This window comes from Vombatus ursinus, unplaced genomic scaffold (genome assembly GCF_900497805.2).
Source record: "Vombatus ursinus unplaced genomic scaffold, bare-nosed wombat genome assembly UNPS02014809.1, whole genome shotgun sequence".
NCBI classification, from domain to species: domain Eukaryota; kingdom Metazoa; phylum Chordata; class Mammalia; order Diprotodontia; family Vombatidae; genus Vombatus; species Vombatus ursinus.
The window spans coordinates 3657936-3680888 of record NW_020954587.1 but is presented as its reverse complement, the minus strand read 5'-3'; the positions used below and the strand labels follow the sequence as shown (position 1 = coordinate 3680888).

The 22953-nt window shown below is 38.4% G+C and overlaps 1 protein-coding gene across 1 annotated transcript in view; it reads right to left on the bottom strand.

Moving 5' to 3' along the window:
• Nucleotides 1-22953, bottom strand: part of OTC (ornithine carbamoyltransferase) — a 73657-nt gene that overhangs the window by 25129 nt on the left and 25575 nt on the right. Inside the window, exons 3-4 of the mRNA XM_027875589.1 lie at nucleotides 20371-20452; nucleotides 7492-7579 (exon numbers count right to left, since the gene is read on the bottom strand). Coding sequence (XP_027731390.1) covers nucleotides 7492-7579; nucleotides 20371-20452 — 170 coding nt within the window. The remainder of the gene's footprint in view (nucleotides 1-7491; nucleotides 7580-20370; nucleotides 20453-22953) is intronic.

Genomic DNA, 22953 nt, shown 5'->3' with positions numbered 1-22953 from the left:
GAAAGAAAGAAAGAAAGAAAGAAAGAAAGAAAGAAAAAGAAAGAAAGGAAGGAAGGAAGGAAGAAAGAAAGAAAAAAGAAAGAAAGAAAGGAAGAAAGGAAGGAATGAAGGAAGAAAGAAAGGAAAGAAGGAAGGAAGAAAGGAAAGAAGAAAGGAAAGATGGAAGGAAGAAAGAAGAAAGAATAGAAAGAAAATAAAGAAAGGAATATACAAATGTAAGACATGAATAGACTTGGTTCAGCATCAGTGCATATGGTTAGAGCCACAATTAGGCAAAACTACACCTGAGGCACTGGAAGGTCAAATATTGAACCTGAAGCTTAAATACTTTGGCCATATAATGGGAAGATGGGACTCACTGGAAAAGATCCTGATGATGGGAAAGACTGAAGGCAAAAGGAGAAGGGGACAGCAGAGGATGAGACGGAAACAATGAACATGAATTTGGACAGACTTTGAAAGATAGTGGAGGATAGAAGGGCCTGGTGTGCTCTGGTTCATGGGGTCATGAGGAGTTGGACATAACTGAATGATTGAACAACATATCTGAGACAAATTCAGTTGGAAGGAAGAGATAGTAACAAAGAACAGCAGGGGAAAGATGGTGGCACAGAGCCCCCAGATAGCATAGGTATGATAGGATATAGGATGGTCCCGTTGTTAGGTGGGACAGAATACCCTCAGTGAGTACTATAGATCAGTTGTGTCCCATGCTTCAAGGAAGGATCATGAGGCAAGGTGTGGGTACATGTGAGGAAACATGGAAGTTTGCTCTCCCAGGGAAGAAGCACACGCCTCGTGTGGCACCTGAGGCAAATCCTTGTTCAACCATGCTAGTTCTAGCTCTGCATATGAAAAAGATTGGATTTTTCAATCGAGCCACTCACGAACCATGAGTGTGACCTCACTGATAAAAATGCAGCTAAAAGAATCATGCTGTCAGTAAGATATCCTTCATTCTCCTGCAGTCAAATTACATCTAGAACATTGTATCTATTTCTTGATACTATGTTTAAATTTTTAAAACTTTACTTAATCATCTATCTTTCCTCTTTGTTTTTATCTCTTTCTTCCCCTGCTTATTTGGGCATGTGGTTAAAAATCTTTTCTTCTCCCTTCCTTCTAACATTCTATTTTAAGTAATATTCTTTCGCTGCATTCTTTCCCAAGAAGTTTTCCTTTACTTTGTTGTCATATCTCTATTCTCAGCTAGTCTATATGATTCATGAGCAAAATCTTTATTTGTTCCTTCTTTGCATTCACACTTAATAAGTGTTTATTGATTGAAGGTTGAATGAAAAGTTGTGTTTGAGGCTACATGACCTTAAAAAAAAAATCACTTTACCTCACTGTTCCTCAGTTTTCTCACCCATAAAATGGAAATAATAATATTTTAACATCTTACCTTAAATGTGAGTGTCTAAAGACACATGCAAATCATTTTGTATTATTATATACTATGCATATATTATATTATATATTATACATACATGCTATTATTATAAGTAGGAAAAAAAGCATTTTACATGGAAGTAAAAGATGTGGATACTAGTTATATACTTTCCAGGTGAACTTGGGCAAGGCCGTTGACCAATTTGTATTCTCTCTTTCCTCATCTGTAAAACAGGAATAGTAATATATGCTTGCCTCCGCCTCAAAGGGCTTTTATGAAGATCAAATGTGAAAGTAACCTGGAAACTTTATAGCAGTATATGAACACAAAGTTCATATACACAAATGTAGGTTCCTACCTTTCATTTAAATTGTGCTTCACATTTATCAAACAGCTTTCACAAACACCATAAAAAAAAAAAAGATTGTTTTGGAAAGAGCAGAGAATTCCAAATCAGAAGGTCATAAAATTAGTTATTTGGCCAAATGGGTGAAATGGTTGGTCTTCTTCTAGTTAGAGTAGGAAGAAAGATAAAAATATTCCTAGTAAAATCTCAAAAGTCTCCCAGGGTGTTGGTTACAGAGCTTGATTCTAAGACCGGGGTTATGAAACCCAGGACCCTGCAATCACTCTATCTTTGCCACTGAAGCTTGTGACAATGTTTTCTCTGTTCCAGTATCCTGCTGATATGAAAATGAGATCTTGGGGTATATCAAGAGCATGGGGTAGCCCTCAAATTGTTTTCCCCCAATAAATGAAGGGGAAAACAGAGGTTTAAATGCTAAGTGCTGCTTTATTATGTTGTCAGCAGAAATGCATTTTAATTTTATTTGACTCAAAGATGTTATAAATCATCCAGGATTGGGGAGGGGGTACTATTAAAGACTTTTTTTTAAAAGACCTTTTATTGGAAACACTGACAAAAATGTAACTACAGCAGGGCTCTAGAAACATTAAAAGTCATCTGGACTTTATATAATCTCCCATCAATTTAAAACACAACTCTTAAAGGCTGTGAAAGCTTTTTTTTTTTTCATAAATGCTACAAATGAGAGGTTATAGATGTGTAAAATGCCCTCTGTTCCCCCCCACCTCCCACTACTGATGCTCTTAACTTCTGTCTACTTGCATTTTTGTTGGAGAGAGAGAGAGAGAGAGAGAGACAGAGAGAGAGAGAGAGAGAGAGAGAGAGAGAGAGAGAGAGAGAGAGAGAGAGATCTGTTTGCTCATGGTGCAACATGGCTGCACACCTTCAGGCAATCATGACCATCTTTCACTGGCATTAGCAAAACTAGGCCTCATTCCTTATGTTTATTGCATTTGCATTATCCATCCTAACCCAAATATAGAACTACAGAACAATTTGCACAGCATGGTTATTATAAAATGTTATGGTCTCAGGCTTAGATGAATGAGTTCATAAGGGGAACAAGGACAGATAGAATTAATCTTATCTTCCTTCAATGCTAAAGGATTTCATAGCGTATATGCATTCTATTTCTTTTTTATATCCCTTTTATTTTATACATTTTTGGGGGCCATGAGATTGATATATGTCCTGGATCTGACTGAACAACTTAGTAACTAAGTTTCTGTCTCTGTGTTCAGAGCCAAACTGTCAACAGTCAGGTCAAAACTGCTACCACTCCACTGAATCGAAAGCTAAGGTGAAGGAGTGGGAAATAAATAAGCATTTATATAGTGCCTACCATGTACCAGGAATTGGACTAAACGTTTTCACAAATATCTCATTTTATGCTCACAACAACCCTGTGAGGTAGGTACTATTGTTATCCCTGTTTTATAGATGAGGAAATGGAGACAGAGGTTAATTGACTTGCACAGGATCACAACCAATAAGTAGTAAAACCGGAACTCGGATCTTTCTGACTTCAGGGCCAGGGCTTTAATTACTATGCTTGAAAACTCCATTCAGCTGCCTTGAAAGCTCTCCTAGCTCTCATCCGGGTCCCTAATATTCTGTGGCAGAATAATGGGCAACTCTCTTTGGTTGCTTAGAATACTTCTAGCACTTTGAAGAAGGTGCCAACTTTTGAAACAGGTTGGATCTGAGCTCAGGTAAGAGGAGATGCATAAGCACAGTAAAGGAAACAATTTGGTTTTAGATGAGACCTGTGATTTCATTTAGTCAAGTGAGGAAACTCCCTCTTACCACTGCAGATCAGCTGGCAACTTAAAGTGTTAACATATCGCCTGGGGCCCAGAGAGGTTAATTGCCCAGGATGACACAACCAGAATGTCTGAGAGCTTAGATTTGAATACAATAAAAGGTCACTGACTTAAGATCAAAAAACTTGGACTTTTCAAATATCATTTCTGGGTGACCTTGGCAACTCACTTAACCTTCTCTGGCCTCAGGTTTCTCATCTGTGAAATGGGGAGGGGAGCTCAGGTTTCTCATCTGTGAAATGGGGAGGGGAGGGTAAGGTCCCTCCTAGTTCTAAATCCATGATTCTATGACCTTCTTGACTCCAAAGGAAACTTTTATCCCCTGCACCCCAGGGTAGGCTTTTTACTGACGCAAATGAGTAGGAGAACCTGAAAATTATATAAAATTAGTCTTCAGTCAAAGTACTGATGAAGAATGAGTGTCATGCTTTTTTCTTTCTTTTTGGTTGGGAAAAGAAAAGATGTGGAAAATCAAAGTGTAGGTCAGTAGGAGAGGTCAGCCTGACATGGGAAAAGGTGTTTGCTAAGTGAAAAGGAATAAGCAAATCTATATCTTTGTAAGTTTGAACATTTAAGTACAGTGTGTCTGTGGACCAGCTTGGGATAGCTGAATCAGAACACTTCTCCAAGACTCATCCAGCAAAGGCAATTAATGTTTCTGGAGATGGCAGGAAGAAGTGGGGATATAAGCCATCACAATAAGAAGATAAAAATCAGGGGAGCTGGGGTGATTTAATCTACCTCGCACCACCTGCAATTTAGTTTCCTGACCTCCTATGAGCTCTTAGAGCTCTCAGTCTCTTGTTGGCAGCCAACTCCCTCATCTGTCAGCACTGAATCTTTGTGTTCCACAAACATCCTTGTATGAAGGTAGCCTCGCTATTCTGTATATGCTTGCTGCACCTTGGCCACCAGAGGAGATTACCTTTCCCCTCCCCTCAGGGTTTTTCTAATCATCAGCAAGTGGAATTCCTGTCTTGGGTGGAAATGCAACAAGGTTATTTGACTCCCCAAAGAGGAAGCTAAAGGCTACAAAGGGCAAAGCTATTTGCTATCCTGAAGGCCTTCTGAGGAGGCTGCTCAAAATGCCAATAGGCAGAGTTTGAGGAAGACAAAGATGGAACAGAGTCCATGCCAGGACATTCCATACAGTATTAAAAAAAACCAACTGTTATTTCTTTTTCTCTATTCTCGATTTCCTTGTCTTATTGTTGCTGTTGACTCTGTTGACCTTGAAAGTATTTCCTTTTTGGATATCTCTTCTGTGACACAACATTATTTTGGTTCTCCAATCTTTCTTATTATTCCTTGTTTTCAGGAATTCTCATCTTCCTCCAGCTTAACCTTACTTCCTGTTCTAAGAGGAAACTAATAAATGAGGGGAATTCTGTGGATATAGTGTGTTGACCTCTCATCTGACTCTGCTCTGGACTCTCCTGACTTTTATACACCCACCCCAAATATCTTTCCTTCTCATTTGGAGATGCCTTGACCTCGTCAGCTGCTTCCTCTAATTGGTGAGTTCTTGCCTGGGACTCTCATTTGAGAAAGTGAACCATGCTCACTTCTAAACTGGTGGTCATGAACATTTATGCCTTGTCCCCAGTCTAGTATTTCTCTCTGCCCCCTTGCTTTTCAGCTCTCCTTTATAGGTTATTCACTGCCCCTCATTAAAATATAAACTCCTTGAGGGCAAAGACTATCTTTCCTTTTGTGTGTATTTGTATTTCCAGTACTTAGCACAGTACCTGGCATATACGTTCTTTATAAATTCTTTCCCTGACCTAAGTTCAGCCCTTCTTACTTAAATTCAATTCACTTGCATGTCATGGCATCACTTCCTTGATGTCTTGGTCCTCTTCAGGAACCAAGGACAAAGAACAGCAACCTGACCTAAGCTAGATTTTAGCAATGCTTTTGGTAAAGTAACGTATACTGCTTTTGTGGAGAAGATGAAGAGATATGGATTAGAAAATAATAATTTGATGGATTCAGAACTGGGTTGGGTAGCTAGAGCAGGTGTCCAGTATAAACATGGCAAGAGGTCTCCAATGGAGTACCTCAGGCTTCTATTCATATTTGGCCCTGTTCTGTCTAACATATTTATCAAGACATAGATGTTATGCATTGAATCTGCAGTTACTCAGAGTTAAGAGGGCTATCTAACCCACTGGACAAAAGAGTCAGGATCCAAAAGGATCCAGTAGGATAGAGCATTGGTCTGAATATTATAAGATAAACTCCAGTAATGTAGTAATAAATGTAGTCATACAAAAAAAAAAAAAACAAAACCACACACTTCACAAGTATGAAATGGTGGAGGCATAAGCAATCACCCTCCCCCCCACCCCAGAAAAAAACAACCTAGAGACTTTAGTAAACTGAAAGCTAGATATGAGTCAGGAGTGTGATGAAGTAGCTAAAAAAGCTAATATGATATGCATTTAGATGGACATAGCATCCAGGAGTACGAAGGTAATGATCCCACTGTTCTCTGCTTTTGTTAGACCTTTTCTGGAATGTCCTATTTGGGGCATCACTGTTTAAAAAAGATATTGTGAGACTGGAGAATGTCTAGAGGAAAGCTAGCAGAATGAAGAAGGGCCTTGAGTCCATATCATATGAGAACCCATTTAAGGAACTGGGCATGATTAGCCTGGAAAAAAGAAGATTCAGGATTCTATATAACTGATTTCAACTATTTGAAGGATTGTCATGGAGGGAGAATTATATTTGTTCTGTTTGACCCCAAAAGCATAACCAAAAGCAATGAATGGAAATTGCAAAGAAGCAAATTTAGGCCTCACATCAGGAGAAATTTCCTAACAATTGCTGTTTCTTCTTCATTTTTGAAGAGGACCCATGACATCACTAGATGATGCCTTGACTTGGGCATGAATTGAATTTAAGTGAGGCAGAGTTGCACAAAGTTGTCAGCTTTGCTCTCTACTCCAGAGTCATTGAAGTCCAGTGGCAGGACAAAATTCAAGATGACTGGCGATGGTCCAGGATACAGTGGATGACCTTGGTGTCTTCCATGTCTGACCAAACTCTAAGCACTTCACAGTTCCTGCATCCAATGACCAGCCTTGATGGCTGTTCTCATCCACCCATTCTGGCAGGGCAAGTCTTCACATACTTGACATCCCTCTAACTAACCAATGAGTTTGAGGCCTGTTGGTTACCCTCAATGTGGTTTAGCCCACCTGCTGAGACAGTTTACCAGAGTGGGGCTGCTGCTTATGCTACAGCTTGTTGGAGCCACAGGTGAGAGCTGAGTGAAAGGTGGACACCAAAGGTGGATTGAGCAGCCCTGAAAAGGACCTGGCAAGCCCTCACACCAGAGGTGCTGGTCTTCCTGAACACTCCCATACACCCCTCCTAACAATTAGAGTTGTCAAAAAGTAGAATGGCCTACATCAAACAGTCTATCCAGCAACATTCACATTAAATATTCATCTTAGTATATACCAGCCCTCTCCTCACTATTTGACTCCTCTAAATATTCCAGTGGGAGAGCTTTTGCAATTAGCTGCTCTTCAGTTTTGATATTCGCTACAGGCAGAGAGTAGGGAGAACATCTCTGCTGTACAAAGCCTTGCCTGTGTCCCCTATTTGATTTGTATTGTGTCACATATACCCTACCTATATATATGTTATTTGCCCCAATAGAATGTAAGCTCCATGAGGTCAGAAAATGTTTGACTTTGCTTCTTGTATATCTAGGATTGACACAGTGCCTCACACGTAGTAGGAACTTAATAAATGCTTGTTAACTTATTGAACAAAAACAAAAACACCTTATCAAAATCACTTACAAAGGTATCAATAATTTTGTTTCAAGAGAGTGATCCAGACATATTCTAAATCCACATTTGGAAAAGATTAATAAAGATTTGTTTACAAACCGTGCAGTGTCTGTGAGACTTTCATTCACTCCCAAATGGATATCTTGGGTCGTCAGGAAACAAGGATGTCCTCCAAGCAGAGCAAATCCTAGGAAGAAATTTTTTAAAAAATCAGGCAAAGATATCATGGAGATGCATAAAAGGATTAGAAAGCCTGTAGAGGATAAAATTGCCAGACTTGGCAAAGTCACAATTTAAGATATTTTTTCCATCTATGGACAATACCAGTGAATTCATCCTGTCACTCCTGTCACCACTGGCAAAACAAAATGAGAAATTCAGATAGTGGCTTGGCATTCTTCTCCTTATTTTTCATACTAAGTCCCTGTTTCTTTCTGCTATCCTGCAAAACAGAATAATTGCTTTTTGTTTGTTGTGTCTCCTTTGCATTATTATTTTAACCATGACTAGACAAAACTCTTTTTTTGGGGGGAGGGATACACAGGAAAGTGGGTATTCTCTCACTCTGTATGCCAGCCTATGGTAAGTTGCTACAGCCTCAGTGGATTTCAGAGGTAGGCCTGAGAAGGCAGTTGAGTGAAGATTACCTTCTCCTCATTCTTGAGCAGAACCAGGAGATGTACACAGTAATAGCAACATTGTGCGATGACCAACTTTGTTAGACTTACCTCTTCTCAGCAATGCAATGATCTAAGACAATTCCAAAAGACTCATGATGGAAAATGTTATCCATGTCCAGAGAAAGAACTTTGGAGTCTGAATGCAGATCACAACATACTATTTTCTCTTCTTTTTGTTTTGTATTTTCTTTCTTGTGATTTTTCCTTTTGTTCTGATTCTCCTTTCACAACATACTAATGTGGAAATATGTTTAATATGATTGTACATGTATAGCCTATATCAGATTGCATGCCATCTTGGGGAAGGGGAGAGGAGAATAATTTGGAACTCAAAATCTTATAAAAGTGAATGTTGCAGGGGCAGCTAGGTGGATAGAGCACCAGACCTGGAGTCAGGAGGACCTGAGTTCAAATCCAGCCTCAGACCAGACAGTTAACACTTATTAGCTGTGTGACCCTGGGCAAGTCACTTAACCCAGATTGTCTCACCAAAAAAAAAAAAAGTGAATGTTAAAAACTAATAATTAATTAATTAAAAAAATAATACCTTCTCCTCATTCCAAAGGCTCTAGGCCTTTATCACCTCTTGTCTGTACTGTTATTACAGGTTCTAATTGGTCACTCTCCTTCTAGTATTTTCTCCATTCTATCCTCAGTTGCTAAAAATATGTTAGTAAGGCCCAAGTCTGACCATGCTCAAAATTCTTCAATAGGTTACTATTTCCTCTAGGATAAAATAGAGATAACTGTTCTAGATATCTGCACAATCTGGTTCCCACTTATCTTTCCAGTTCTGTGTCATATTACTTTACTTCATATACTCTATGTTTCAGCAAAACTGGACTACCAGGCATTCCACAGATTTGAAGTTCCATCTCCCCTTGCTTTGAATTCATACAAGCTACCCTCCCTGCCTGGAATGTCCTCCCTCCTAATGTCATTGTCCTCTTCGAGAAGGAAGGATAAACAACAACAGTAGTCTGTGAGTTCCACACGTGGACAGAGCGTGGGTTTCAGCCAAACAGTCCAGCCAAACAATGTCACTCCCTCTTCAGATGCCTACATGAATGCTCCTATGGCACAGGAAGGGAGCACATGTCAAATTTGCGGATCACATAAAATTGGGAGGAATATCTAACACTGACTACAAAGTCAATATCCCAAAAGTCCTTGATCAAAACCAGAATGATAAGTCCTATTTAGCATAGGTCAAATTTAGGGAGTAGGGGCAGGGATAGAGACTATATCTGTGATTCCATTGGCATAGGGGATTCCAGATGAAAAAAAAATCCCATTACTAATATTGTTCAGCACCTTCTCCACCACTTAAGTGTCTTTGAGAGCTGCCTAGGGACCTTAAAAGTTATGTCACCTGCCCAAGGTCATACAGCTGGTGTATATACTAGGACTCAGGTCTTTCTGGTTCTAAGGCCAACTAGCTATCCACTCTTTCACATTACCTGGTAAGAGTTAATGGAGATAATTGCGATGACTTCACTGGGGTTGAAAAAGCTGCACAGAATATGGGGGACACTAAGATAAATTTGGGGCAGCTAGGTGGAACAGTAGATAGAGTGCATGGGGTCAGGAAGACCTGAGTTCAAATCTGACCTCAGACACTTACTTACCAACTGTGTGACCCTTGGCAAATCACTTAGCCCTGTTTCTCTCAGTTTACTCATCTGTAAAGTGAACTAGAGGAAAAAAATGGCAAACTACTCCAGTATCTTTGCCAAGAAAACCCTGAATGGAGTCATGAAGTCAGAACGGCTGAACAACAACATTGTCCTGGGGGCAGTAGCAGTAGGTGAAAGTTACAGAGAGGCAAATTTCCACTCCCATCAGGAAAACCTGCCTGACAATTAGAGCTACCCTTCTTGGGTTCTCCACCACATTCTTTCATCTCTCAAGTTGGAAGCTTGAGGACCATTTTTCAACAATATCAGAAAGGATTCCTCTTCAGGTTTGGCTTGGACTAGATGACACAGAGCTTTCTTTTTACTCAGGTTCTGTGACTACAGGTGAGGAACCCTGAAGGAAGTGGAAGGCATCCTAGCTGTTGTTAAGACCAGAGGATTGTGTTTGGGGAATAGCTTAGACTAAGTAGTTCTCACCTGGTCAGGAATCCAAGACCAAAACCCTCAGAACTTCTTTGACCAACTAACTCTCCTGTCTTAGGAAATTTTCTGCCTTTTTCAATAATTCTGCCAATACCTCAAATTACTGACTTCAGGTTCCTGACCCACACCCTATCTTCACATTCGTGGGTACAAAGCCCCATAGAGCTTTTTTGTTGTTGTTGTTCAGTTGTTTTTAGTTGTATCTGACTCTTTGTGACCCCATTTGGGGTTTTCTTGGCAAACATATTGGAGGGGTTTGCCATTTCCTTCTCCAGCTCATTTTACAGACGAGGAAACTGAAGCAAACAGGGTTAAATGACTTGCCCAGGGTCACACAGCTAGTAAATGTCTGAGGTCAGGTTTGAACTCAAGAAGATGAGTCTTCTTGACTCTAGGCCTGCCACTGTATGCACTATGGCGCCACCTAGCTGCCCCCTACTTTCCTAGAAATTTCCTCTGTAGTTTCCTCTTTAGCCAAACCCCTCTAACCTCCAGCCACTGTTACGCATGTATATTTTGTATATATTCTGTATATATGCACATATTGTTTTCCCTATTAGAATAAGTACCTTGAGGACAGGGATTGTTTTACTTCTTTCTTTGTATTCCTGGAACACAACAGTGCCTGGTACACAATAGACACTTAAATATTTGTTGATTATGTTTAATTACACACCAACATTTCTAATTATTTTTTATGTACTCAATTTTTTTGTCCTCACAATTGCTTTCCTATAATTACTTTAAAAGCTTGTCCCCTAACTGCTCCATAGAGTTTTGGGGTACTACAATTGGTTTCTCATGGTATGAGGGACTTTTACATCCCTAAAATATTTAAAGTAAAAATGTAATGAAAAAACAACCTTTAGAACTTATCTTTCAAACTTCTAACTAGTTATTAGTTATTCATACATTTTATGACTGAATTTCTCCAAAAATAATCTTGATATATAATTAATGCATCTATATTAATGAAATACACAATTTTTGAGAGGAGGGATGTGGTAATAATCTAATGAGTTCTTATTCCCTAAGGGAATATATTTAAATTATTGATTTAGTAAGTGTTGTTTATATTCTTTCACAAGAAGGTTGGTGCTAATTGGTTTGCAATTTATATCAAGTTCAATTCTATATATTTAATTTAACTCAGAACACTTGGGGTTAGGCCCTGGGATTCCAAGAGAGCTTTCTCTCTGCCATGCCGTTAAGAAGACTTGGATTCAGGGGCAGCTAGGTGGTGCAGCAGATAAAGCTCAGGCCTTGGAGTCAGAAGAACCTGAGTTCAAATCTGGTCTCAAACACTTGACACTTACTAGCTGTGACCCTGGGCAAGTCACTTAACCCTGACTGCCTCACACAAAAAAACAAACAAAAAAAACTTGCCTTTCACATTTACCAGCTAGGTGACTGTGGTTAAGTTCTTTATGTCTTCTGAGCCCCAGTTTTCCCATTATTTGTAGAATCTTCTTCACAGACCTGTTATGAAGCTCAAATTATAATATACATAAAGCACTTTGCATCCTAAACGTGCTATGCATCAAAATGTCAGATATTATTCCTTAGCATAGATTTATGATTTCATTGCTATGGGGACCTCCCCAGTGGGAAAAAAAAAACCCAGAAACCTCCCTCTATACATGAAGACCTGTTCTGCAATTTATACTCTTAGAAAATAATCTGGCTGGGCAGCTAGTTGGCACAGTGGATAGAACTGAGGGCCTGAAGTCAGGAAACCCTAAGTTTAAATACCAGCCTCAGACACTTGCTAATTGTATGATCCCAGGCAAGTGACTTAACCTATTTGCCTCAGTTTCCTCATCTATAAAATGGAACCTCTCTAGGATTATTGCGAGGAACATGAGAAAATAACCTGGGGCACTGAGGTGACTTTCTCAGGTAAAGCAGTCTCTGTGTGTTAGGAATAGGAATTAGCTCTGGTCTTCCTGACTTAGTTACCAAAACAAAAGAAAGGAGCTAAATTTCTCTTCTTAAAACTTATAAACTTAGTAACCAGTACTTTAAAACATCTTTCCATTCCTTATGTTTATATCTCTTCATACACAGACCAGGAAATTACTTTTTTTTTAATCTTTTCTTTTTAAGCTAAATTATCTCAACAACTCCTTTTCCCGAGTCCGATTTCTAAAGCCTCTAATAACTGTTCTCTCATCTCTTCCAATTTTTCTGTAGTAAAGGGATCATCAAGCTTTGGAACCATGGGTCAAATTTGGTTCAGAACTCTTCAACCACTAGGTCACATTAGTTGTTTGCTTACAAATGTAAATAGATTATCACAGAGCCATACATTTCTCCTTACAAGACTACCACAGTATCACTGAGTACATAAATGAGCACTTAGTTAATGCAAAAGATAATAGCTCACATTTCTTACATACTTTGCTCACAATAACCCTATGAAGTATATAGGGTACAAGTTTTATTATCCTCATTTTATAGGTGAGAAAAGAGAAGCTTAGAGTTAAATGTCTTTGTCCAAGATCACAGAACTTTTAAAATAGAGCTGAGATTTGAGCCCAGTGTCTCTGATTCAGAGGCATTTGTTTTCCACTATACTATATCTCCGTGACAAAGAGAGCTCTTTCACAAAGAGAACACATTGTTTTTGAAATAACATATAGATCAAAAAAATGTACCTTTCATCCTTCATTAGAAAGCTGGAGGACTATTGGTGTGGGGAATTGAATATACTATGAAAGTCAGTATGTAGGTTAGTTTTGCTGAAATGCTGTTTAAAATTTTTTTCTTTAATTATTTATTCTTTGTTACAAGGGATGGCTCACTGGGGAGGGAAAGGGAGAAGGATATTATTCACAAACGAAGGTGATGTAAAAACAAAATATATCAAAATATAACAAAAATATGAATACATTAATTACTTTTTAAAATGTTTAAATAGCCTCTTAGATAAGTATCTTATGAACATTTAGGTTGATTGGAGTCTGAGACCTAGATGTGGGTCCTGGCTCTGTCATTAACCAGGAAGTCAGTAACTTCTCTGTGTCTGTTTCCTCATCTATCAAATGTGTGTAATAATACCTTGTCCTACTTTCAATTCGGTTCAACAAACATTTACTAAGAAATTGCTATGTTATAGGTATAAGAGAAACAAAGACAGAAACCAGAGCCTCTGCTCTCAAGGTTTTTACATTTGACTGGGAGGATACAGAATGTAAACAGACTAGTAGATATAAGGAGAAGGGGAGAGGAAGAGGAGGGAGAAAGAGAGGAGGGAGAAAGAGAGGAGGGAGAGGGAGAGGACAAAGAGCATCTAACACTGGAAAGGCTTCAGGTGGTCCCTGGCTTGAGCTTTGAAGGAAGTTAGGGATTCTAACTGGTGAAGATGCCAAAGGAGTCCATTTCAGGAATGGGGGACAACTTTTACAAAAGCACGGAGAGGAGTTGGAGTGTCAAGCTTAGGTACAGAAGTTGGGCCAGTTTGTCTGGAACAGAGCCAATATGAAGAAGAATAACATGAAATAAGTCTGAAAAGGTAGATTGGAACAAGATTGTGGAGGGCTTTAAATGATAGGCTAAGGAGTTTATAATTTATTCCCATGGCAATAATGAGTCACTTCAGATTTTTCAACTGGAGAAGGCATAATCAGACCTTACTTTCTTCACATGGATATTTGAAAATCAAAGGAGATAAAGGATAGAAAAGCAATTTGGAAAGTGAGGAGCATTATACAAATGTAAGATATTATAATTCAGATTATGAAGGCTAGTTCAAATGGTGAATAGTCAATGGAAAACCAACCAGTGGGAACAAATATGAAGAGGAAAAAAAATTGAGGGTGATAATGAATTAGAGAGAAGTTGCCTTCATCAGATACACTTTGGAAGACTCAACATGAAGCCAAGAGGACGTGCTAAACTTAAAGGCTAATAAAGGCTAATAAATAAAATAAAAATAAAAATAAATAAATAAGAAACAAATAAAAAGGCTAATAAACTATAAAAAAAAGTTTCCCTGGCAAATACTATAGCAGGAACTGGTAAAAAGAAAATCTATTCTCACAGAGAGAGAAATTGCCAGAGCAAAAGGCACTAACAACACTCTCAGATCAATATTTTAAGATAATACTCAGGTCTTAGAACTGCCTCCTTTCTCTGCCTCTTTGGACATTACCCAGGATACTGGTCCAGGCTGCAGCTGGAGAAGGAAACACACCACCTGGTAGCTTTCTAGTTTAACTAATTAATCACACTAATTAGGGGATCCCTAGGGCATCATGGTGGAGCAGTGGAGAGAGCTCTGGGCTTGAAATCAGGAAAACTCATTATCTTTGTGAGCCCAAATCCAGCCTCACACACAATTACTAGCTGTGTGACCCTGGGCAAGTCACTTAACCCTGTTTGCCTCAGTTACACATCTGTAAAATGAGCTAGAGAAGGAAATGGCAGACTACTCCATTATCTTTGCCAAGAAAACCCCAAATGGGGTCATGAAGAGTTGGACATAACTAAAAAAAATGACTGAACAGCAATAAATTAGGTGCTGAGCTCAGTTGTCTCTACATGATGAATTTATAAAAGAGTTTTCAGAGCCCTCTAAATTTTGGCAACCTGGCAAAAAGCCCAGTCACCTCACCCTAGTTATAGCTTTGACAAATAACCCAGAATTGTATATGACTTTAAGCTTTATATATAATTTTTCCTCCAACCCTGTGAGAAAGTAGTACAGGTATTGATGGGAGGATCCAGATCCCTAAAAGGAAAATCCCCTGAATGTTCACAGATCCCCCCATCCGTATCATTATTCTCAATTTACACATTAGAAAACTGAGGCTTAGAGGTTGTGTCTTGTCCAGTCATGCAGCTAAAGTTGGTCCCTTGCATCCAGTTTAATTTCTAACACACCACAATTATTCTAGTTAAAAAAAAAAGCAGTGTAGACTCACAGCAACTGGAATGGGAAGGAACTACTCTGAAATTCAGTCCCCTCACTTTATGGGTGAGGGAGGTACTTCACTTTACCTCTGGGTAAGGTCACATAGTTAGTAAATTACAGAACTAGCTTGAGGGCCCACATCTTCTGATTCCAGACCCAAGTGGACCTTATCAGTGGACAGACAAAATCAAATCTTCTTGTTACATGACATTCAAAAAGTCCCTAAATCTTTCACTTCCCTATTTGTATAAATAGAAATAAATAACATCTGTGCCCTCTTCTCATCTTTCCTCACAAGGATATTGGCTAAACAAATTCTACAAATGTGTGTAAATCATGCCTTAGAAGAAGCAATATAAATAAGTATATATCATTAAGGTGAGACTTAAGGGCCTTAAATTTTGTGGCTGATTCTCCTACAAATGAATTAGGTGAAGCCAGGCGGGAGGTTCAACCTATTTGTGCTTTGTTTTCCGCACCTGCAGAGTCAGAGCACAGTACTAATTTACTTGATGTGGGTACTGTAAGGAGTGATTAAATTGATGCCTAAGTACTTTGAAAAGCTTGTGAAGCACTTGAAAGCAAAGCCCAAGTGCTAAATGAGAAGACTCACTCAGGATTCTCCTCCCCTTCTCTATCAGCTCCTGTACTTTTTTTTGTCAACAACAAATGTGTCCATGAATCCACTCAATTAGTCTCAAGTAAAAAGGCTGTAATCATTGGCAGGCAGGCACACGGGAGGCTTCTTCCCAGTGTATTTAGCCAGCTGGGCATTGAGAAAGAAGGGAAATGGAATTATTCTTCCTTTGAAAATTGCATCTGGCACCTTTTCCAATCCCTAGTCAAAGGGGCCCTGTTTATATTTCAATTGATGTGCACAGGTCAACACTTGTAAGCATTAGTTTGCTGACATCTCAGGGCTGCTGCTTTCCCCTTTAATTATGGAAGGCAGAATTGATGTTAAAATGTACCTTGGCCATCACCTTCGTAGTCAAATGAAAGAAGGGAGTCATTCAGTATATGACTGCATTAAATTTTTTTCTTTTCTCCTTGAACAATATGTTCTTTCCCCCCCTCCCCCCAATTATGCCTTTGATCTTGATGAAAAAAAAGGCAAAAACAGCTTCCAGGAAAGAATTAATAATGGCAATAAATTTAGTGGGTATGAAAAAAATAGGATTTCTTAAATAAATGGATTCAGAGCCAGAAGACCTTGCCCCTCTCTGCTACAGTGTACCTGTGTGACCTTGGACAAGTCATTTAACTTTCCATTTCCTCATATGCAAAATGAGGGCATTAGAGTAGGTGAGCAAATGAAGGGCTTGTGGGCCATTGTATTTTGAAATACAAAAACAATTCTTAGATGTACAAAAATCAAGTGGTGGGCCACTCAGGCAATAGTTTGCCAACCCCTGAACTAGACAACTTCTAAGGTCCTTTCCAATACCAAATCTTTTTATCTTTACAATTATTGAGCCAAATAAGCATTCAATACAAAATTTAACCTTGACAAAATAATGCTAAGATGAAGATCCATTAGAGGCCTGTGCTCTGTGGAATCATCGGCTACCTTGATTATCTTATCCAATTATCCAATCATCATCTCCAGTTGTCCTGCTCTATATCTTGCCACTGGACCCAGATGGCTCCAGAGGATAAAGTGAGGCTGGTGTCTTTGTACAGCCCTCCCTCGCTTAAATCCAATTCACTTACATCACCTCCCTGATATCATGATCCTCTTTGAGAACAAAGGACAAACAATAACAATTGAGTACCTACTAGGTGCATATGCTCCTAGTAGGTCAGCCAGAAATAGGTTAAAATGCTGAGTTTTATCCTTCCTATATAGATACCATTTTTGAGAGGGGGAAATAATTAATTTTCTTAGTATGCTAAACTGTTGTTGTTGTTGTTCAATCCTATATGACTCTTTATGACCTCATAGACCATGACACTCAAGGACCATATTGTTCATGGGATTTTCTTGGCAAAGATACTGGAGTAGTTTGCTATTTCCTTCTCCAGTGGATTAAGGTAAGCTGAGGTTAAGTGACTTGCCCAAGGTCACACAACTAGTAAGCTATTTAGCTGCCTCCTTAGCAAGTGACTTGCTCAAGGTCACCTGGCTAGTAAGTGTCTGAGATCACATTTGAACTCAGATCTTCCTGACTCCAGGACCAGTGCTCTATCCATTTAATCATCTAGCTGCTTAACTACCAATTAGCAAATTACTATTATAAAATAGTAACTAAAATCATAGTATAGCAGGTTCAGGGCTTGGAGGGTCCACAGAGATCATCAAGGGAGTTAGGGAGGGAATAAAGCCACTCATTTTATAGGTGAGGAAAGTAAAGCCCTGTGAAATTAAATGACTTCCCAATGTCATAAAGGTAATAAATAGGAGACTCATTGGCAATGGATCAGCAGTCACTTCTACTAGCTCCTGGTATGTAGTTTATATAGGTCTTATAATTAGGACTTGTTGACAAAATGGATTAAATCATCAATATTATTCAGAGGGGTCACATTCTAGATTTTGGCTGCAGCATACATGCTAAAAACTGGAAAGTTCTATACAATGGAATTCCTGATGTAATTCGGTATAAATCTCTAAGTAAATAGGCTACAAAGTCTGCAGAGAAGTGATAGGTATTACAAAATAAAGTTTGATTAACCACATACACGTCTTGAGAACAAGGGACTGTGTCAAATACTTCTCTGTATTCATCCACAGTGTCAGGTATTTTCACTCTCTCTAATTTATTTCACAGGTTATTGATTCATATGGCTTCCTCTCTCATCATCATACAGATAGTTTGATAATCTGTCCCCTTGGTCTCAACCTTACTTTTATACTCATGTGCACTAGATATTTCCATTTGAAAGACCTAAAGTCATTTCAAATGCAAACTGATCATCTCCTCCCTACCCTCCACATGTTTCTTCCTTTAAAATTTCCTAACTCTGTCAATGACAACCCATCATCTCTTTCCTTTAATGCTAATAAGTCTCCCTCTCAAATTTCTTCTTTTGGAGGAGATGAATTGAATGACATTGAAGAAAGGATTTCACAGCAACATTCTTATTTTAGTGAAAAACATTTTCCAACCATTTCTTTCCCCAGATAATGATTGATTAATGAATGTTGACAGTCAGCCCATTCAACATGTATTAGAACCAGAGGTTTAATCCTAATGGCCTTTTGCAATCAAATGAGCATCAAGTTTGGAGATGTCTTTTTTTTTTTGACATGAGATATTAACAAGCCACCCTAAACATATTTTGTTCCATGAAACTCAAAGCAGTTAGTCATTTAAAATCCTTATAATGTTTCTATTAACGTTGGTGAGGATTTAGAAATTAAAATTAATTAAAACACCTTTTTTGGTGATTTATTTCCTAATTCCCTCCAAAATATGTGCCAAAATGGCAATATTTGAAATTACCATATGGCATATTTAAAATTCCTCCCCCCAAGTGAACTGAAAATAATTTTGTTTTGAGAATTGCATCGACAAGCCTTGATAGTTAGAGATATCCAGGATGTCTTAAAACCAGGCTTAAAGTCTAAATCCGTCTCTGAAGTGCCAAGTATAACTTAGGGGTTTAGTGTAATGGTAAAAATATTGGGCTTGAGGCCAGAGGATCCTGGTTCAAATTCTACCTTTGCTATGCTTTATCTATTTGACCTTAGAAAGTCATCTAATTTCTTTGGGCCTCAGCTTCTGTGGGGGGGTTGGACTAGTCCAATCATTCGATTTAGAAAGCACCTCCTACAGTTCCTGGTAATACAAAGACAAAAAAATGAAATGATCCCAATTCTCAAAGTCCCTTCCAGCTTTTAACCCATGACCTCATGACTGATTATGATGATTCAACACATTTCAATTCAGCAAATATTTATTAAATGCTTAGTATGTACCAAAGACTGAAAATTTTGCTAACTTCTGGAACAGATAGAAATGATAGATAAGAAGATACAGCTTCCTCCGTCAAATTGCCTGTAACTTAGTATACAGAAATAAACATCATGCAAAATAAAGCATAATAAATATATGAGAAGAAAAAACAACAATGTGCTATGTGAGGACCAAATAAAGAAAGATTAATTTCTGATTGGGGGAATCTGGGAAGGCTTAATTGGAGAGGTGGTATTTGACCAGGCTCTTAAAAAGAAGTAGGCAGAAATAGGGGCCATAGCACAGTGCCTGGAACATAATTAGTGTTTAATGAGTGCTTGCTTGCTTGATTAATGGAGGTGAGGATAGATATTTCAGGCTAGTGGGGACATGGGGAATGTTTTAACAATGCTAATTGGCTACGGCTTAGAGGATATAGTATAGAGTTGTAAGTAGCCTGTTTTGTGCTCTGGTCAAGGTAAGGTGTGGGAGATGCTCACCTGGGATGCTGCTGGGCTTCTAGGGAATAGAAACTCACCACTAGGACACCATGAGGTTAAATTACTAAAAGACTGAAAGACTTCTGGGGAGTGAGGGGCAGAAGGGGCAGAAGAATGGTTGGGAGCTAGAAAGGGTAGGAAATGTCTTTGGCTGGGGGTGGGGAATGGAGAGAGAACTGCAGGGACCTGGGAGAGAAGAAACTCATAATATTGCTACCTGTGCCCTCTGAATTTCCCATCTGTACAGAGGATGAATTGTTTCACAGTTCAAAGCTACCACTTGGAAAGTCATGAAGCTGGTGATCAGGGAAGCATATCTTCAGATTTTGCATCCAGTACCCTTTAAGTTCTATACCCTGGGGTAAGCCCTGATGGTTCCATGCTAGTTATGGCTCAGATGTTGTGGGATAAGGTGAAATATATCTGGAAAGATAGTTTGGTAACAGACTGTAGCAGGCTTTAAATGTCAGGCTAAAGAGTTTGGACTTTTTCGGAAAGTAGTCAGGAACCACTGGAGGATCTCGAGCAGAAGACTAACATGACCTTATCTGTCATATCTGTATATTATAAGACAAAAATCCTGAATCAGTAGTTCATTAACTATGTGTGACAGAAAGCTTGGCCACTTCCATTGACAAAGAAGAAACAATGTGGACAGTGAGCAGGTATGGTCTTCTTTGAAGATAGGATTTCCCAGTGACATCCATCTCCAACAGAAAACACTATGCTGAAAACAAACCTTGCACATCCTTCCACTTCAGTGGAATAGGGATGCAAACATTTCCACTACTTCCTTAGAATGATGACGTGTGTTTTCCACTATGGAGCCTTAGAGAATAGACTGCCCTTTGCAATGACACTCACCTGTTTCTGTTGACAATCTTGTCCTTGTGCTTCTTTTCTCAAAAATCATGCTGAGGGATTTCCCTTGTAACAAAGGCAAATACTGAAAAACAACGATAGGAAGTGAGCTGCAAAACTATCAGCTGTATTTTAAACACTGCTTTATAGAGTGAAGCAGTCAGAATAAACAATCTTTAAGTGATTAAACTAATTCTGCTTATTCTCCCTTCATAATACGTCCAAAACATTGAGAAAATGGGAGTTTTAAAATTATTTCACATCTTATAGAAAAAGTGGTATATCAAGGAAGAAGATGAAAGGCAGCAGCATCCTCCTCAGCCCACCCCAGCCCCGCCGCTAAAATCCTCAGCCATTTAAAGAAATTTTACTTGTTTTTTCCCAGGCTAGCTTTAAGGATTAAAAATCATTCCATTTTTTCTTGATATTACAATGATGATTTACATTTTATGAAGAACCAGGATGTATCCTTCCCCATCCTACTGCTTCCTGGAGCTTCCCTCAAAAGGTGATGTGACTTAAGGGACAAATATTTATTAGCCTTCTCTACAGCTCAGGAAAGAAGCTGGGACTCTTATTTATGTCAATGTCTAAACCACAAAGTTTCAGATAAACTTTGTATAAACCTTAACTTGGGATAGGAAAGGGCTTGTTTCCATATGTTTGGAAAGAACTGCTTGGAAGATAGGAGGGGCTCCTCCTCCTTCCTGCCCTGTTTATAGATAATGGAGCAAAAGCCTCTGCTTCTTCTTTTCTCTTTTTCCCTTTCTTTTTTCCTTTTAAGACCCTTGCTGGGGAAGACTACCCAAGAGGACTAGTTAGTCTACTATTCTGCTATTTATAAAAAGGTTAAGGTGTCGATTCCAACAATTGCCAAGGTTCTCATCTACAAGAGAAACCCAACCCACCAAAGTTTCCTCTGTTTCTGGTCTCTGAAACTTGAATTAAAAGATTTAAGAGTGAATACTTTCTCTCTTCTTTCTGTCTCTTTCTCTTTCTCTCATATGTGTATATGTTGTTTAACGGTATTGCATATTGCCATTGCACTTTTTTTTCATCCAGGCACCCTTTAAAAAAAAAAGTTTTAAACACTTGGAATTAATTAGTCTTGGAAGAGATAATGCTTTTGCTATTATTTAGACCAGGGATTCTTAACATTTCTGGTGTCATGGACCCCTTTGGCAGTCTGATATAAGCTATAGGTCCCTTTTTTAGAATGTTTGTTACCTACATTCATACTTGAAGGAGATGCTAATTTTTAGTTAGAGGTTAGAGAGATATGATTCCTTGCCACCCCACCCCCACCTTCTATCCAAGTTCACAGACTTCCCAAAATCTCTCCATGGAGTCGTTTTTGGAGCCCCTGGATTCCAAATCAGAAAGCCCTGACCATAGACTGGCTGTCAAGCCACAGTTGTGACTAAAGAATGCTTAAAATGCTTTTCAAACATAAAGGGCTATGTAAATTCTAAATAAAGATAATTGTTAAACACCTAGTTCCATTTCTTCCCACTACCTCTTCTTTCTTCTTGGATACATGTGGCAATTCTGGCCTTTTTTTTTTTTCAGCTTTCTTCTGAATTAATTATATGTGTAATCAGTATCAGAATATAATAATGATAATAACAATAATACTAATAACTACTCACATAAATGTAGTGGGAATTTTAGAGTGAATGGATTGGACTAGATGGCTGCCTTTGATCATACCAATTGTGACATTCAGTGTTTTTACTTATTAAACACTGAGTTATTGAGTTCAATTGTTTCTGATTCTCCCTTATCTAGTCTGTTATATTGATCACTCTTCCTATTTTTTAACCAGTACCAGATGGTTTTGATAACTATTGTGTTATAACATAGTTTGAGGTCTGGAAATACTAATCTTCCTTTGTCCCTACCTCTTTTCATTCCTTTTGATATTCTCTATCTTTTGTTTTTTCCAAATAAATTATTCTTTTATATCAAATTCTATAAAGTATCCCCTCAATAATTTAGTTGGTAAAACATTAAAAGTGCAAATTAACTTTGGTAGTATTGTCTTTTTTTATTATATTGGCAAGGCTGAGCCTTGAACACTAAACATTCCTTCGGTTATTCAAGTTGTTTTTTATTTCTTTAAGGAGGACTTTGTAATTTAATCTATGCAGGTCTTTTGTGTGCTTTAGTAGATCCATTCCCAGATACTTTATGCATATTGTAGCTATTTGGAAGGGGAATTTCCTTTTCTATTATTTCTTCGAGGGTTTTGTTATTATTTAGAAGCATGGTTGATTTTTGAGGGCTTATTTTATAGCTTATAACTTTACAAAAACTATTATCTCCATTAGTATGTTTGCTTATTCCCTAGGATTTTATAAGTATACTGAGTAAATAAGGATAGTTTTATCTCCTCTTTACATATCTCTATGCCTTTAGTTTATTTCTCTTCTCTTACTGTTGTTGCCAGTATTTCTAGAACTATATCAAATAATAATGGACAAAATGTGTATCATTACTCTGCTCCCATATTTATTGGAAATGGATCTACTGTATCCCCACCGTGCATGAGGCTTGCTTTTGGTTTTAATTGGTGTTTTTTATGAT